Raw genomic sequence first — 14728 nt, 5'->3', positions numbered from 1 at the left:
ATTAACAAAAAAGTTATGCAAAATTTTCGATCTAAAAAAGTACATGTTAATGGTAAAAAACCGAAATTTCGATTTTTCTCAAAAACCGTAAACTTTTGAGTTTTTGATAATTACGTACAAGGTGCCCCTTTGCAAGGAGCACTTGACAGTTTTTAAATGAAAGCTCTATCTTTATTAACAAAAAAGTTATGCAAAATTTACGATCTAAAAAAGTACATGTTAATTAAAGTTATGCAAAATTTTTAAACTAATAAAATTCATGAAATTTCAGTTTTTCTACGTTTCAAGTTTTTTTTTACAATGAGTGCGACAGAGATAAACTTATAAGTTACAAAGTCCACCCACAAGCCAGATTTGACCCCAGGTGACTTTTTTTTAATTTTCTTACTAACAACTGATTAAAAAGACTTCTATCATTAATTATACTATATATTCTTAATCATACTATCCCACTAGCACATTCCGTTTTACAATACAATAATTATAAAAACAAACACGATATAGCTTGACTAGCCTTAATCCTAACTTCTTCTGACTGATCGTCTTGCATCAGTCTGTTCAGTTTATCACAGACAGTTTCCAGTGAAACTTTCGGTTTATTCTCGGGTAGTAGTTCGGCGTAGAACAAACCGGTGACAAGGGCGGCATTGGCCCTTATGCTGGTCCACTGGCTCTTCAGGTAAGACACACTCGTCATCACGAATATTGGAAACAGGTCCTGCATGTCTTCGGCCTAAAACATGTCGTTTTATTTATTTTTAATTGAAAGCTACAGTTTTGCTGAATGTTTTAAGGGTAAAATCAAGCAACTCGGTTCATCAGAAGTGAAGTTATAAGACATTTTAAAAAATGAGCCTTTTTGAAAGGGATTTTTTGTAAATTTCTCGATAAAGTCAGTTCTACTGGACCGAATTAATTCGTTCATCCCTTAAAAGTTGCGGAATGTTCTTCCAAAGCTTTTAAGGGTAAAATCAAGCAAATCGATCCACTAGAACTAAAGTTATAAGAGATTCCCTCACACTAAACTCCTTGAAGACAGGGAAGTTTGAATTTTCTTCTTAAAAAGTTAATTATTTTAACCTTCACATAACCCTGAACCTTAGACACGACCTCTCTAAACCAATTCGTCCTCGATTTGACCCCCAAATAACCTTGATACAATTGATTCCATAAATCCCCAATTAAATTCAAAATATATCACAGACAAACTGCATGAATATTATATTTAAGGTGCTGCCATTTACTTACCATGCGTTTAATTATCTCCCTAATAAAATCCGTGAACATCAAGTCGGTGTCATCGCCCAAACACTCCTGGATCATGCGGTTCACCTCCGGACAATCCAGATAAGGGCCGACCTTCTGGATCGTACTTTTACAGGCCTAAATGGAGTCCATGCATGAGTTAAGTGAGTAAAATGATCCAAAAAAGTCATACCTTGACCACATACACGTCTGGATCGCATAGGTGCAAGAGTAAAGTGATGAGGTTCCCTTGGATCTGCTCCTTGAATGCCTCCAAATTGGTCTCCTGACCAAGGGACGTTGCCAGATCTCCTAATAACTGGATCGAGGATCTCCTTAGACGTGGATCCTCTTGACTGAATAGCAACTTGATCCTCACTGCTGCGGTAACTTGAAAGGGATGGAATTTGTACCCTGGCAAACTGTTCAGGAGTTTCGAGAAGGATTGCAAGGATTCCAGGATCAGCTCGCTTTCGTTCCTAGATAAGGAAGAATAGGTCCATCATTTTGTAAATGATTTAATTAAGAATAGAACCTTTCAAGGAACCTACGTTTGAGTATCTCATTGTTAAGTTAATTCAGAATTTCAAAAAATTATTCCTTCAGGTTCTAGGACTTTATTTATTAAAAAATGTCCTGGAATTTTTCACTGAATTGACTCAAAAAAAGGACAATATTGACTTAAGAACTCATTCAAATCCATATAATTAAATGTTAATATGTAAAGTGGATCGAGAATTGATAACCAGAAACAAAGCCAGTAGTAATCACAGGAAACAAGATCAGGAAAGCTTGCCGGTCATTGTCAGTCAATGAAATCAATCGATTAATAAATTGTCGCTGTCAAAATTGGATGTTTTATTTGTGATTCTCCTGGAAGAGATTTATTCAAAAAAAGTTTGTGTAAACGCCATCCAGGCATTTGAGGTCTTTAAAGAAGAAGAGAGAGAAGAAGAAGAAAAAACTTTGGGCTCAACTGCCTGTAAGAAATCAATAATTTCGTCGAGGCATTTCAAAAAGAAGAAGAAGATGAGAAGTAGCAGTAACCAAAGTGAGAGCGAAATGAGGGACAGACCATGAGACGCCTACAGGAGTGGAGGAAACCAGAGGGTAGTCTGTCCCTTTTCCTCCCTCGTTTCCCTCTCGCTCTCGTTACTCCTACTTCTCTTCTTCTTCTTGTTCCTCTTCTTCTTTTTCAAAGCTGTCAAATACCCGGAAGAAGTTATTAATGTGCCAGACCTGCCATTCCGCCCCTTCATTTAAGCAGCTTATAACAATAAATGTTTTTTTTTGGACTTTTATATACTTAAGAAAGAACTACAGGTTTCGTGGTTTTTTTTCATTTTTAACATTTTTACTTTAAAATTTTTCAGTTTTTCAAATTTTTTGTTTTAAATTAAAAATAGAACGAATTAGAAAGAATAAGATTTAACCGTAAAACGAAAAATAAATGAGTTATGGGAGGTTTTTGAAAAATTTCAAATTTTTGAAAAATTGAAAAAAAAATATTTTTTTTTTGGCAACTCGATAGACCACTCAAAATACTTGAAAAAAGTCTTATAAAACTTTTTTGAAAAATTTACCAGTAAAAAGTTACGAGCAATTTTCCCAAAAACTCGTCTGCAAAAAATTCAAAGGGGTACCCATGGGAAAATGTTCATAATTTCGGTTTTTATGTTTTTTCTGGAAGACTATTGGTTACAGAAAAAAATGGTTTATACAAAAGTTGTTTGGAATCTCAATGCGCATAAGATGCAAAAGAAAAATAAATTTTAAGTCCAGCAGTTTTCCAGAAAATTGGAAAAAACTATTAAACAGTTTTTCCTCATTTTCTCGAAAACCAATGGGAAGATGAAAAACTTTCTTCTACCACTGAATTCCTGATCAAAAATAGAACAAATCATAAAGAATAACATTTAGTCGAAAAATAAAAAATAAAGAAGTTATGAGAGATTTTTAAAAAATTTGACGATTTTTAAGTCAAAATTGAAAAAAAAAATTTTTTTTTTTAATTTCACTTTTTTTTTTTGGAAACCGATAAATCACCCAAAACACTTCACAAAAGTCTTATAAAACTTTTTTGAAAAAAGTACCAGTAAAAAGTTATACGCAAAAAGTCTTCTTAAAAAATCCAAAGAGGTACCCCTGAAAAATTGCTCATAAAATCGGTTTTTATTTTTTTTCAGGAAAACTATTGGTTGCAGAAAAAAATTGTTAAAACAAAAGTTGTCTGGAATCTCAATGAGCATCAGATTCAAAAAAAAAAATATTTTTAGGTCCAACAGTTTTCTAGAAAATTGAAAAAAACCTCTAAACAGTTTTTCCTCATTTTCTCGAAAACCAGTGGGAATATGAAAAATTTTCTTTTAGCACTGAATGCCTGATCAAAAATAGAACAAATCATAAAGAACGACATTTATCCGTAAAACAAAAAATAACAGAGTTACAAGAGATTTTTGAGAAAAGTTAAGAAACTCACCCCAAATTGTGATAATCCAAGCAGTTCATCAAAATGCCCAGTATCTGATTGCAGTACCGCACCACGAGCTCCTTACTTAAATTCTCCGCGGCATACCCCAATCCTTGAACGCCGATCTTCCGCACCAAGCAGCTCTGGTCCAGCTGGACATCCAGAATCATCTCCAGTAGATTTTCGATCAAAACCGCCTGTTTGCTCTCTACATTGTCCTTGATCAAGTAGGTAAAGAAAGCGACCACTAACGTCCTCTGAGGTATTAAATCCGACCGAATAAATGGACCCATAAAGGAGACGATCCATGACAAAGTGTGCTGCATGTCCCGACATACGTCCCCCACCACTGTTTCGGTCATTTTTAGAAAGAGAAGTTGGTCCTGGTCGGTGCAGAGAGAGCTGAAGGATAAAAGGTTCGAGGCCATCGTGGTCAGGTCGCAACAGATCAGAAACGACCTGGAATAGAGTGGAAAAGATCCGGTCAGATGTGAACGGGTGATGTGAGAGGTAAAGAGGGTTAATTCAGGTGATTATAGGACAGTGAGTTAAATTAGAGTGATGAAATTTGATGGAGAGATGCCCTTTGTAAGTGTCTAGGGGTGTGCCAAAGAGTTTTCCCAATTTTCTGTCCTAACTCGGGACAATTTGGGAAATAGGTATTGGTATACGGAGTCTAGACTGGACGAGCAGGAAAATCAGGGTTTTTCCTAAACTAGTTGGATTAGAATGATGAAATTTAACGGAGAGCTTCTCTATATAATTGTCCAGGGATCTGCCAAAGGGTTTTCCAAAATTCCTGTTTTAAGTCCGGAAAATTTGGAAAATAGGTTTTGACATACGGAGTCTAGACTGGACGAGCAGGAAAATCAGGGTTTTTCCTAAACTAGTTGTATTAGAATGATGAAATTTAACGGAGAGCTTCTCTATATAATTGTCCAGGGATGTGTCAAAGGGTTTTCCAAAATTCCTGTCTTAATTCGGGAAAATTTGGGAAATAGGTTTTAATATACGGAGTCTAGACTGACGAACATGAAAAATTAGTCTATTTCCTTAACTAGTTAAACTAGAATGATGAAATTTAACGGAGAGCTTCTCTATATAATTGTCCAGGGATGTTTAGAAGGGTTTTCCAAAATTCTTGTCTTAATTCGGGAAAATAAGGGAAATAGGTTTTGATATACGGAGTCTAGACTAAACGAACATGAACAATCAGTCTATTTCCTGAACTAGATAATCTATAATCATGAAATTTAACTGAGAGCTTCTCTATATAATTGTCCAGGGATGTATCAAAGGGTTTAACAAAATTCCTGTTTTAACTCGGGAAAATATGGGAAATAGATTTTGGTATACGGAGTCTAGACTGGACGAACATGAAAAATCAGTCTATTTCCTTAACTAGTAAACCAAGAGTCATGAAATTTAACGGAGAGCTTCTCTATATAATTGTCCAGGGATGTGTGAAAGGGTTTTCCAAAATTCCTGTTCTAACTCGGAAAAATTTGGGAAATAGGTTTTGGTATACGGAGTCTAGACTGGACGAGCAGGAAAATCAGGGTTTTTCCTAAACTAGTTGGATTAGAATGATGAAATTTAACGGAGAGCTTCTCTATATAATTGTCCAGGGATCTGCCAAAGGGTTTTCCAAAATTCCTGTTTTAAGTCCGGAAAATTTGAAAAATAGGTTTTGATATACGGAGTCTAGACTGCACGAGCAGGAAAATCAGTCTATTTCCTTAACTAGTAAACCAAGAGTCATGAAATTTGCAGGAGAGGTGCAGTATATAACTGTCCAGGGATGTGTCAAAGGGTTTTCCAAAATTCCTGTCTTAATTCGGGAAAATTTGGGAAATAGGTTTTAATATACGGAGTCTAGACTGGACGAACATGAAAAATTAGTCTATTTCCTTAACTAGTTAAACTAGAATGATGAAATTTAACGGAGAGCTTTTCTATATAATTGTCCAGGGATGTTTAAAAGGGTTTTCCAAAATTCTTGTCTTAATTCGGGAAAATTTGGGAAATAGGTTTTGATATACGGAGTCTAGACTAAACGAACATGAACAATCGGTCTATTTCCTGAACTAGATAATCTATAATCATGAAATTTAACTGAGAGCTTCTCTATATAATTGTCCAGGGATGTGTCAAAGGGTTTTCCAAAATTCCTGTCCTAACTCGGGACAATTTGGGAAATAGGTTTTGGTATACGGAGTCTAGACTGGACGAACATGAAAAATTAGCCTATTTTCTAAATTAGTTAAACTAGAATGATGAAATTTAACGGAGAGCTTCTCTATATACTTGTCCAGGGATTTGCCAGAGGGTTTTCCAAAATTCCTGTCTGAACTAAAGAAAATTTGGGAAATAGGTTTTGGTATACGGAGTCTAGACTGGACGAACATGAAAAATCAGCCTATTTTCTAAATTAGTTAAACTAGAATGATGAAATTTAACGGAGAGCTTCTCTATATAATTGTCCAGGGATTTTTAAAAGGGTTTTCCAAAATTCTTGTCTTAATTCGGGAAAATTTGAAAAATAGGTTTTGATATACGGAGTCTAGACTGGACGAACATGAAAAATTAGTCTATTTCCTTAACTAGTTAAACTAGAATGATGAAATTAACGGAGAGCTTCTCTATATAATTGTCCAGGGATATGCCAAAGGATTTTCCAAAATTCCTGTTTTAAGTCCGGAAAATTTGAAAAATAGGTTTTGATATACGGAGTCTAGACTGCACGAGCAGGAAAATCAGTCTATTTCCTTAACTAGTAAACCAAGAGTCATGAAATTTGTAGGAGAGGTGCAGTATATAACTGTCCAGGGATGTGTCAAAGGGTTTTCCAAAATTCCTGTCCTAACTTTGAAAAATCCAGGATAAAGGTCTTCCTCTACAAACTTACTACTAGACTCAGTGTTTTCCTCAGAGTCTCAATATTCGGGTCTATTGGTTGGGTCGTTCAAGGGCCTTGAAGGAGGTGGATTGAATAATACAGATTTGTCTATATTTGGCCTCTTGTACAGTCCAAATTGAAGAACTAAACTTAAATTTGGAAAACAGTGATCTTGCAGGAGAATTTCTTACTGGATAAAAATGTGGGGTGGGTGGGGGGTTAAGGTTAATTTTTTTTAATCAACACTACCCTTACCAATTATTTTTTACAAAAAAAAAAAAAACGTTTTTTATTAAAACAACCCTTAGTGAGTACCATTTGTCAATTACTCAAATAAACGTATTTTTTTTTTATCAGTTTCACAGATATTGTGATTTTAATGTTGTATTCTATTTTATTTATTTATTATTTTCGTCTATTTTTTTGCCTATAAATTAAGTAACTTTTTTTATAATATATATTAAAAAAATATATGTATTTACGTAAAAAATTACTAAAAGGTTTTGTAATTACGGCCCTAAAAAAGAGGTAAATTAAAAAAAAAGGAAATTTTCGATTTTTTTGGTCATAAACCGCTATGTCACCACTTTTACTCAATATTCAAATAAATCAATATTCAAATCTTAACCTCAAAAAAAAAAAACATTCGACTCACCTAAAAGTATCGAATGCCAACTTGGCGGGATTCAACTTGTAGGCCTCCCGATTTAGGACGATCCCGTATTTCGGTTTGGCAACTGTATGAGTTCCCGCTACAGGCGCGCTACAGCCCATATACGACCCAATACAGACGAGCAACAGAGCAAACAGTTCGGCAAACTGTTCGAGACAAACATCCTTCAGTTGCGAGTTCTTCAATAGTTCGTGTAAAGCGCTGACCGCCTGAAGGGGCAACAAATTGGCCACTTTAATGTCGGCACTGGTGCTGTGTAGTTCGTAGAGCGGCATCGATTTGATGTGTTTCTTTATTTGATCAATTAGGTCCCGGACTAAGCTCGGGTCGGTGGAGAGGATCGACCAACAGTCGCATATGCAACTGAAAGAGATCGCGAATGCTGAATTATTGATGCTGATATGCTGATTTAAGTGTCCCGGTCAAGTATTTTTTGCGAGAAATTCTGTTTTTCAATGACACTACCCTTACCCCCTTCTGCAAAAACTGTCCGAAAATTATTTCAATCCAACTTTAAAAATTCATAAGGGAGTCAAATCAAGAGCAATTTACTTGAAACTTCTTGTGATTATAGAGACGTCTATTGCTAATCGACAAGAGAAGGTTGTAAATTAATTGGTCAATTATGTTTTAAGTGATAAATTTTTTACCAAAAAGAGTCCAACACAACCCATATTGCAACATCATGTTTTTTATGTATCACTGTTTTTGCTAAAAAATCTATAACTTAAAAAATAATTGACCAATTAACTTACAACCTTCTCGCATCGATCAGCAATGGATCTCTTAATAATCCCAAAAAGTTTCAAGTAAATTGCTCTTGATTTGAATTTCTTATGAATTTTCAAAGTTGGATTAAAACAATTTTTTGCAGAAGAATTTCTTACTGGAAAAACTGTTTGGGGTGGGTGGGGGGCTAAGGGTGGTTTTAATAAAAAACAGAATTTTTGCAAAAAATAATTAAACAAAAATCCTTTTTTTTTCATTAACACTACCCTTAGCCCCCCACCCACCCCAACTAGTTTTTCAAGTAAAAAATTCTTCTGCAAAAACACTCCGATTTTTTTTAATCCAACTTTAAAAATTCATAAGAAATTCAAATCAAGAACAATTTACTTGAAACTTCTTGTGATTATAGACACATCTATTGCTAATCGACGAAAGAAGGTTGTAAATTAATTGGTAAATTATTTTTTACGTGACAAATTTTTTACCAAAAACAGTCCAACAGAACTCATAATGCAACATCAAGTTTTTTATGCATCACTGTTTTTGCTAAAAAAATTGATCAATTAACTTACAACCTTCTCGCATCGATCAGCAATAGATCTCTTAATAATCCCAAGAAGTTTCAAGTAAATTGCTCTTGATTTGAACTTCTTATGAATATTTAAAATTAGATTAAAATAATTTTTTGCAGAGGAATTTCTTACTGGAAAAACTGTGTGGGGTGGGTGGGGGGGCTAAGGGTGGTATTAATGAAAAACCGAATTTTTGCAGAAAATGATTGAACAAAATCCTTTCTTTTTGATTAACACCACTCTTAGCCCCCCACCCACCCCAACTAGTTTTTCAAGTAAAAAAATCTTCTGCAAAAAATTATTTTTATTTAATTTTAAATATTCATAAGAAATTCAAATCAAGGGCAATTTACTTGAAACTTCTTGTGATTATAGAGACATCTATTGCTAATCGACGAGAGAAGGTTGTAAATTAATTGGTCAATTATTTTCTAAGTGATAAATTTTTTACCAAAAACAGAACTCATATTGCAACAAGTTTTTTATGTATTAGTGTTTTTGCTAAAAAAATTATAATTTAAAAAATAATTGACCAATTTATTGACAACCGTCTGTCATCAATTAGCAAGAGATCTCTTAATAATCACAATAAGTATCAAGTAAATTTCTCTTGATTTGAATGTCTTGAATATATAAAATTGGATTAAAATAATTTTTTGCAGAAGAATTTCTTACTGGAAAATCTGTGTGGGGTGGGTGGGGGGCTAAGGGTGGTATTAATGAAAAATAGAATTTTTGCAGAAAATAATTGAACAAAAATCCCTTTTTTTTTTCATTAACACTACCCTTAGCCTCCCACCCACCCCAACTAGTTTTTCAAGTAAAAAATTCTTCTGCAAAAACACTCCGATTTTTTTTAATCCAACTTTAAAAATTTATAAGAAATTCAAATCAAGCACAATTTACTTGAAACTTCTTGTGATTATAGAGACATGTATTGCTAATCGACGAGAGAAGGTTGTAAATTAATTGGTGAATTATTTTTTAAGTGATAAATTTTTTACCAAAAATAGTCCAAAAAAAAACTCATATTGCAACATCAAGTTTTTTATGTATTAGTGTTTTTGCTAAAAAATTTATAGCTTAAAAAGTAATTATCCAATTAACTTACAAACTTCTCTCATCAATTAGCAATAGATCTCTTAATAATCCCAAGAAGTTTCAAGTAAATTGCTCTTGGTTTGAATTTCTTATGAATTTTCAAAGTTGGATTAAAACAATTTTTTGCAGAAGAATTTCTTACTGGAAAAACTAGTTGGGGTGGGTGGGGGGCTAAGGGTGGTTTTAATAAAAAACAGAATTTTTGCAGAAAATAATTGAATAAAAATCCTTTTTTTTTCATTAACACTACCCTTAGCCCCCCACCCACCCCAACTAGTTTTTCAAGTAAAAAATTCATCTGCAAAAAATTATTTTTATCTAATTTTAAATATTCATAAGAAATTCAAATCAAGAGCAATTTACTTGAAACTTATTGTGATTATAGACACATCTATTGCTAATCGACGAGAGATGGTTGTAAATTAATTGGACAATTATCTTTTAAGTGATAAATTTTTTACCAAAAACAGTCCAACAGAACTCAAATTGCAACATCATGTTTTTTATGTATCAGTGTTTTTGCTAAAAAATTTATAGCTTAAAAAATGATTGACCAATTAACTTACAAACTTCTGTCATGAATTAGCAAGATCTCTTTATAATTACAAGAAGTTTCAAGTAAATTGCTCTTGATTTGAATTTGTTATACATTTTTAAATCTGGATTTTTGGACTGTTTTTGCAGAAGAATTTATTACTGGATAAAAGTGTGGGGTGGGGGGGGGGGGGGGGGGGGGACAAGGATAACATAAGGATAAAAAAAATCGAGTTTTTAGCAGAAAATAATTAAGAAAAAAGAGATGAAAACATTAAATTTATTAAATAAGTGATTTTTTCAGCTTAAACAAAACTATTTAAGTAAATTCAAAAAGATTTAATAAAAAGTATATAGAGTTTTCCTAGTCAATTATTTACTGCAAAAAAAAGGTTTTTTGAATAACATTACCCTTGACCCCCCACCCACCCCACACACTTATCCAGTAAAACATTCTTCTGCAAAATCACTGTTTTTCTAATTAATATGCATGAACATCAGGTGATTTCTCTTATAATATCCAATTTATTAACAATGTTTTTGTATTAAATATTTATATGTTAATATATATAAAATTACATTAAATCTAAATAAACATTGTGTTATTAGATTTTATAATATGAACGAAATCATCACTTGTTTTTGTATACTTTTTGAGTTATACACAAAAATGTCAGCGAGTATTGGGGAAAAAGAGAAATTTTGTTTGAATCTAGTCATAGAGGGAGCTGGAGCTCATAAACTATTAGGTCTACAAACTTTTGCATTATTAGCAATACTGCTAGTACAAATTATACCTAAAATCATTAAAAAATTACACCTATATTAAAATTGGAAGTTACATTGTCCTATTTGGCCACAGGAAGCAGTTACGATATAACCAAACCAAAACAGCCCTAGCTATCTCAATTTATAATCTAGAACGACGTTTTTACCCTCAAATCCATCCTCAGGAATCACAGTATAGCGGTGTGAAAAAATGATGAGAATATCTTAAGTAGTTTCCAAGTTATGACCAAAAATGTCGGATAATAAATAAAAATCTTTTAATTGCAATATGGTTTAAATTTGGAGGCTCTAGGACCTTGTTGGACGAAATTCTCTCTAACTCAAAAAGTTTTTGAGGTACCAGAATCGTTTTTATATGAAATAGTTTGGTAAGAAACGCCCTTTTTTATACTAAAATCGTTTTTAAAATATTCCCTTTATTTCGTAAGATATTCTCAAGGAAAGTTAGAATTTGTTAATAAAAGTGTCAAAAAAACCACCCCAACAAAATCACCCCTAGCTACCTCAATTTCTAACCCAGACCAACGTTTTTACCCTCAAATCCATCCTCAGGAATCACAGTATAGTGGTGCGAAAAAATTATGAGAATATCTTAAGTAGTTTCCAAGTTATGACCAAAAATGTCGGCTACTGTATAAAAATCTTGTAATTGCATCAAATTTGGTGGTTCTGGGATCTTGATGGACAAAATTCCCTCTAACTCAAAAAGTTTTTGAGGTACAACATACGTTCTCATATGAAATTGTTTGGTAAAAAATGCACTTTCTTGGACTGAAACCCTTTTTAAAATATTTTCATTATTTCTTAAAATATCGTCAAGGAAAGTTGGAATTTATTAAGAAAACTAGCAAAAAAACTACCCCAACCAAAACATCCCTAGCTACCTCAATTTCTAACCCAGACCAACGTTTTTACCCTCAAATCCATCCTCAGGAATCACAGTATAGCGGTGTGAAAAAATGATGAGGATATCTTAAGTAGTTTCCAAGTTATGACCAAAAATGTCGGCTACTGTATAAAAATCTTGTAATTGCAAGATAATTCTAAAAACATCAAATTTGGTGGTTCTGGGATCTTGATGGACCAAATTCCCTCTAACTCTAAAAGGTTTTGAGGTACAAGAATCGTTCCCATATGAAATTGTTTGCTAAGAAACGCCCTTTTTTATACTAAAATCGTTTTTAAAATATTCCCACTATTTCTTAAGATATTCTCAAGGAAAGTTAGAATTTGTTAATAAAAGTGTCAAAAAAAAACCACCCCAACAAAATCACCCCTAGGTACCTCAATTTCTAACCCAGACCAACGTTTTTACCCTCAAATCCATCCTCAGGAATCACACTATAATGCTATCAAAAAAACTTAACCTTACCTGTCATAGGGCAAGGGCTGAGTCAGCAAGATCCCCCCCACCACCCTCGGACTGTGTCCGGCCAAAGTCAGTAACGCCCTCAAAGCAGTCCCTCTCGTTTTCGCACAAACGATACAACTGAGCTGACTGAGCAACCTCTCGGCGACGGGCGTGGCATGTTTCTGCAGCTCCCCCCCCTTCTGTTTGAGCACGATATTCAAGACGACGCACGCGCCATTCGAACTTGACGACTCGCAATCGACCAGAGCGTCGATCAGGCCGTCGGTCAAATGGACCAGTTGGAACTGGGGTAAGTTGGAGCAAATTACCGACGCCAGATCGGAGGTGAGCTGGAACAGGAGCTTGGGGTCTTCCAGTTCGATGCTTTGCTGCACCAGCTGCAGGCTGTTGCTCAATGTTTTGTCGTGATCACGCATGTGACCTTCGTAGCGAGCCGCTATGGAGAGAATGAGACAGATGCAGTCGACTGCTACCTGAAAGAGAGAGAGAGATAGGGAGAAGTGAGCGAGGAAGTTTGACCGTTAGTTTTGGAGTTTTTGGTGTCAGATCCGTCCTCAGGAATCTTATAAGTAATATCTATTTGTTTTTTTAGAAAGTTTTGAAAAACGGTGATTTTGCTGAAGGGTTTTTGACCGGGTAAATGTGTGGGGTGGGTGGGGGGTGTAAGGGTAGTGTTTTTGAAAAACGGGTTTTTTTGCAGTAAATAATTGACTTATTCAGCTTACAGAGAGTGGACTATGACTTGTTTATTTTTTATTTACACTACCCTTGAAAATGGTAAAAAATATAAATTTCGGGTTTTCTCAAAAACCGTAAGTTTTTCAGAATTTTTACTGTTTACATAAAAGATGCTCCATCGCTCAGTGTACATGTCAGTTTTTAAATGAAGGCTCTATCTTTATTAGTAAAAAAGTTATGCAAAATTTTGAAATTAATAAAATTCATAAAAATGGTAAAAAACAGAAAATTTCGTTTTTCTCAAAAACTGTCGGTTTTTCAAAGTTTTTACTAGTTACATGAAAGATGCTCCATGAGTCAGTGTACATGTCAGTTTTTAAATGAAGGCTCTATCTTGAATAGCAAGAAAGTTATGCAAAATTTTGAAATTAATATGATTCATGAAAATGGTCAAAAACATAAATTTCGGCTTTTCTCAAAAACAGTCAGCTTTTCAGAATTTTTACTGGTTACATAAAAGATGCTCCATCACCCAGTGTAACTGTCAGTTTTTAAATGAAGGCTCTATCTTTAATAGCAAGAAAGTTATGCAAAATTTTGAAATTAATAAGATTCATGAAAATGGTAAAAAACAGAAGTTTCGGGTTTTCTCAAAAACCGTTAGTTTTATAGAATTTTTACTAGTACATAAAAGATGCTCCATCACCCCAGTGTAACTGTCAGTTTTTAAATGAAGGCTCTATCTTCAATAGCAAGAAAGTTATGCAAAATTTTGAAATTAATATAATTCATGAAAATGGTCAAAAACATAAATTTCGGCTTTTCTCAAAAACAGTCAGCTTTTCAGAATTTTTACTGGTTACATAAAAGATGCTCCATCACCCAGTGTAACTGTCAGTTTTTAAATGAAGGCTCTATCTTTAATAGCAAAAAAGTTATGCAAAATTTTGAAATTAATATAATTCATGAAAATGGTCAAAAACATAAATTTCGGCTTTTCTCAAAAACCGTCAGTTTTTCAGAATTTTTACTAGTAACATAAAAGATGCTCCATCACTCAGTGTACATGTCAGTTTTTAAATGAAGCCTCTATCTTTAATAGCAAAAAAGTTATGCAAAATTTTGAAATTAAGAAGATTCATGAAAATGGTAAAGAACAGAAATTTTCGTTTTTCTCAAAAACTGTCAGTTTTTCAGAATTTTTACTGGTTACATAAAAGATGCTCCATCACTCAGTGTACATGTCAGTTTTTAAATGAAGCCTCTATCTTTAATAGTAAAAAAGTTATGCAAAATTTTGAAATTAATAAAATTCATGAAAATGGTAAAAAACAGAAGTTTCGGGTTTTCTCAAAAACAGTCAGCTTTTCAGAATTTTTACTGATTACATAAAAGATGCTCCATCACCCAGTGTAACTGTCAGTTTTTAAATGAAGGCTCTATCTTTAATAATAAAAAAGTTATGCAAAATTTTGAAATTAATAAGATTCATGAAAATGTTAAAGAACAGAAATTTTCGTTTTTCTCAAAAACTGTCAGTTTTTCAGAATTTTTACTAGTTATATAAAAGATGCTCCATCACTCAGTGTACATGTCAGTTTTTAAATGAAAGCTCTGTCTTGAATATTAAAAAAGTTATGCAAAATTTTGAAATTAATATAATTCA

At 33.5% G+C, this 14728-nt stretch overlaps 1 protein-coding gene across 4 annotated transcripts in view; it reads right to left on the bottom strand.

The window, feature by feature from the left end:
* Nucleotides 1-415: 415 nt before the first annotated feature.
* Nucleotides 416-14728, bottom strand: part of LOC126747891 (maestro heat-like repeat-containing protein family member 1) — a 62207-nt gene continuing 47894 nt past the window's right edge. For 3 of the 4 annotated variants that reach the window (XM_050456856.1, XM_050456855.1, XM_050456858.1), the window contains 6 exons: nt 12385-12857; nt 7270-7650; nt 3725-4174; nt 1439-1724; nt 1249-1383; nt 416-733 (listed from right to left, as the gene is read on the bottom strand). In XM_050456856.1, the coding sequence (XP_050312813.1) occupies nt 482-733; nt 1249-1383; nt 1439-1724; nt 3725-4174; nt 7270-7650; nt 12385-12857 (1977 nt within the window). In that variant the 3' untranslated portion in view covers nt 416-481. The remainder of the gene's footprint in view (nt 734-1248; nt 1384-1438; nt 1725-3724; nt 4175-7269; nt 7651-12384; nt 12858-14728) is intronic. The other variant, XM_050456857.1, reaches the window with a different exon arrangement.

This window comes from Anthonomus grandis, chromosome 20, assembly GCF_022605725.1.
Source record: "Anthonomus grandis grandis chromosome 20, icAntGran1.3, whole genome shotgun sequence".
NCBI lineage: Eukaryota > Metazoa > Arthropoda > Insecta > Coleoptera > Curculionidae > Anthonomus > Anthonomus grandis.
Note: the sequence above shows the minus strand (reverse complement) of the source record. Positions and strands in the feature narration are given on the sequence as shown.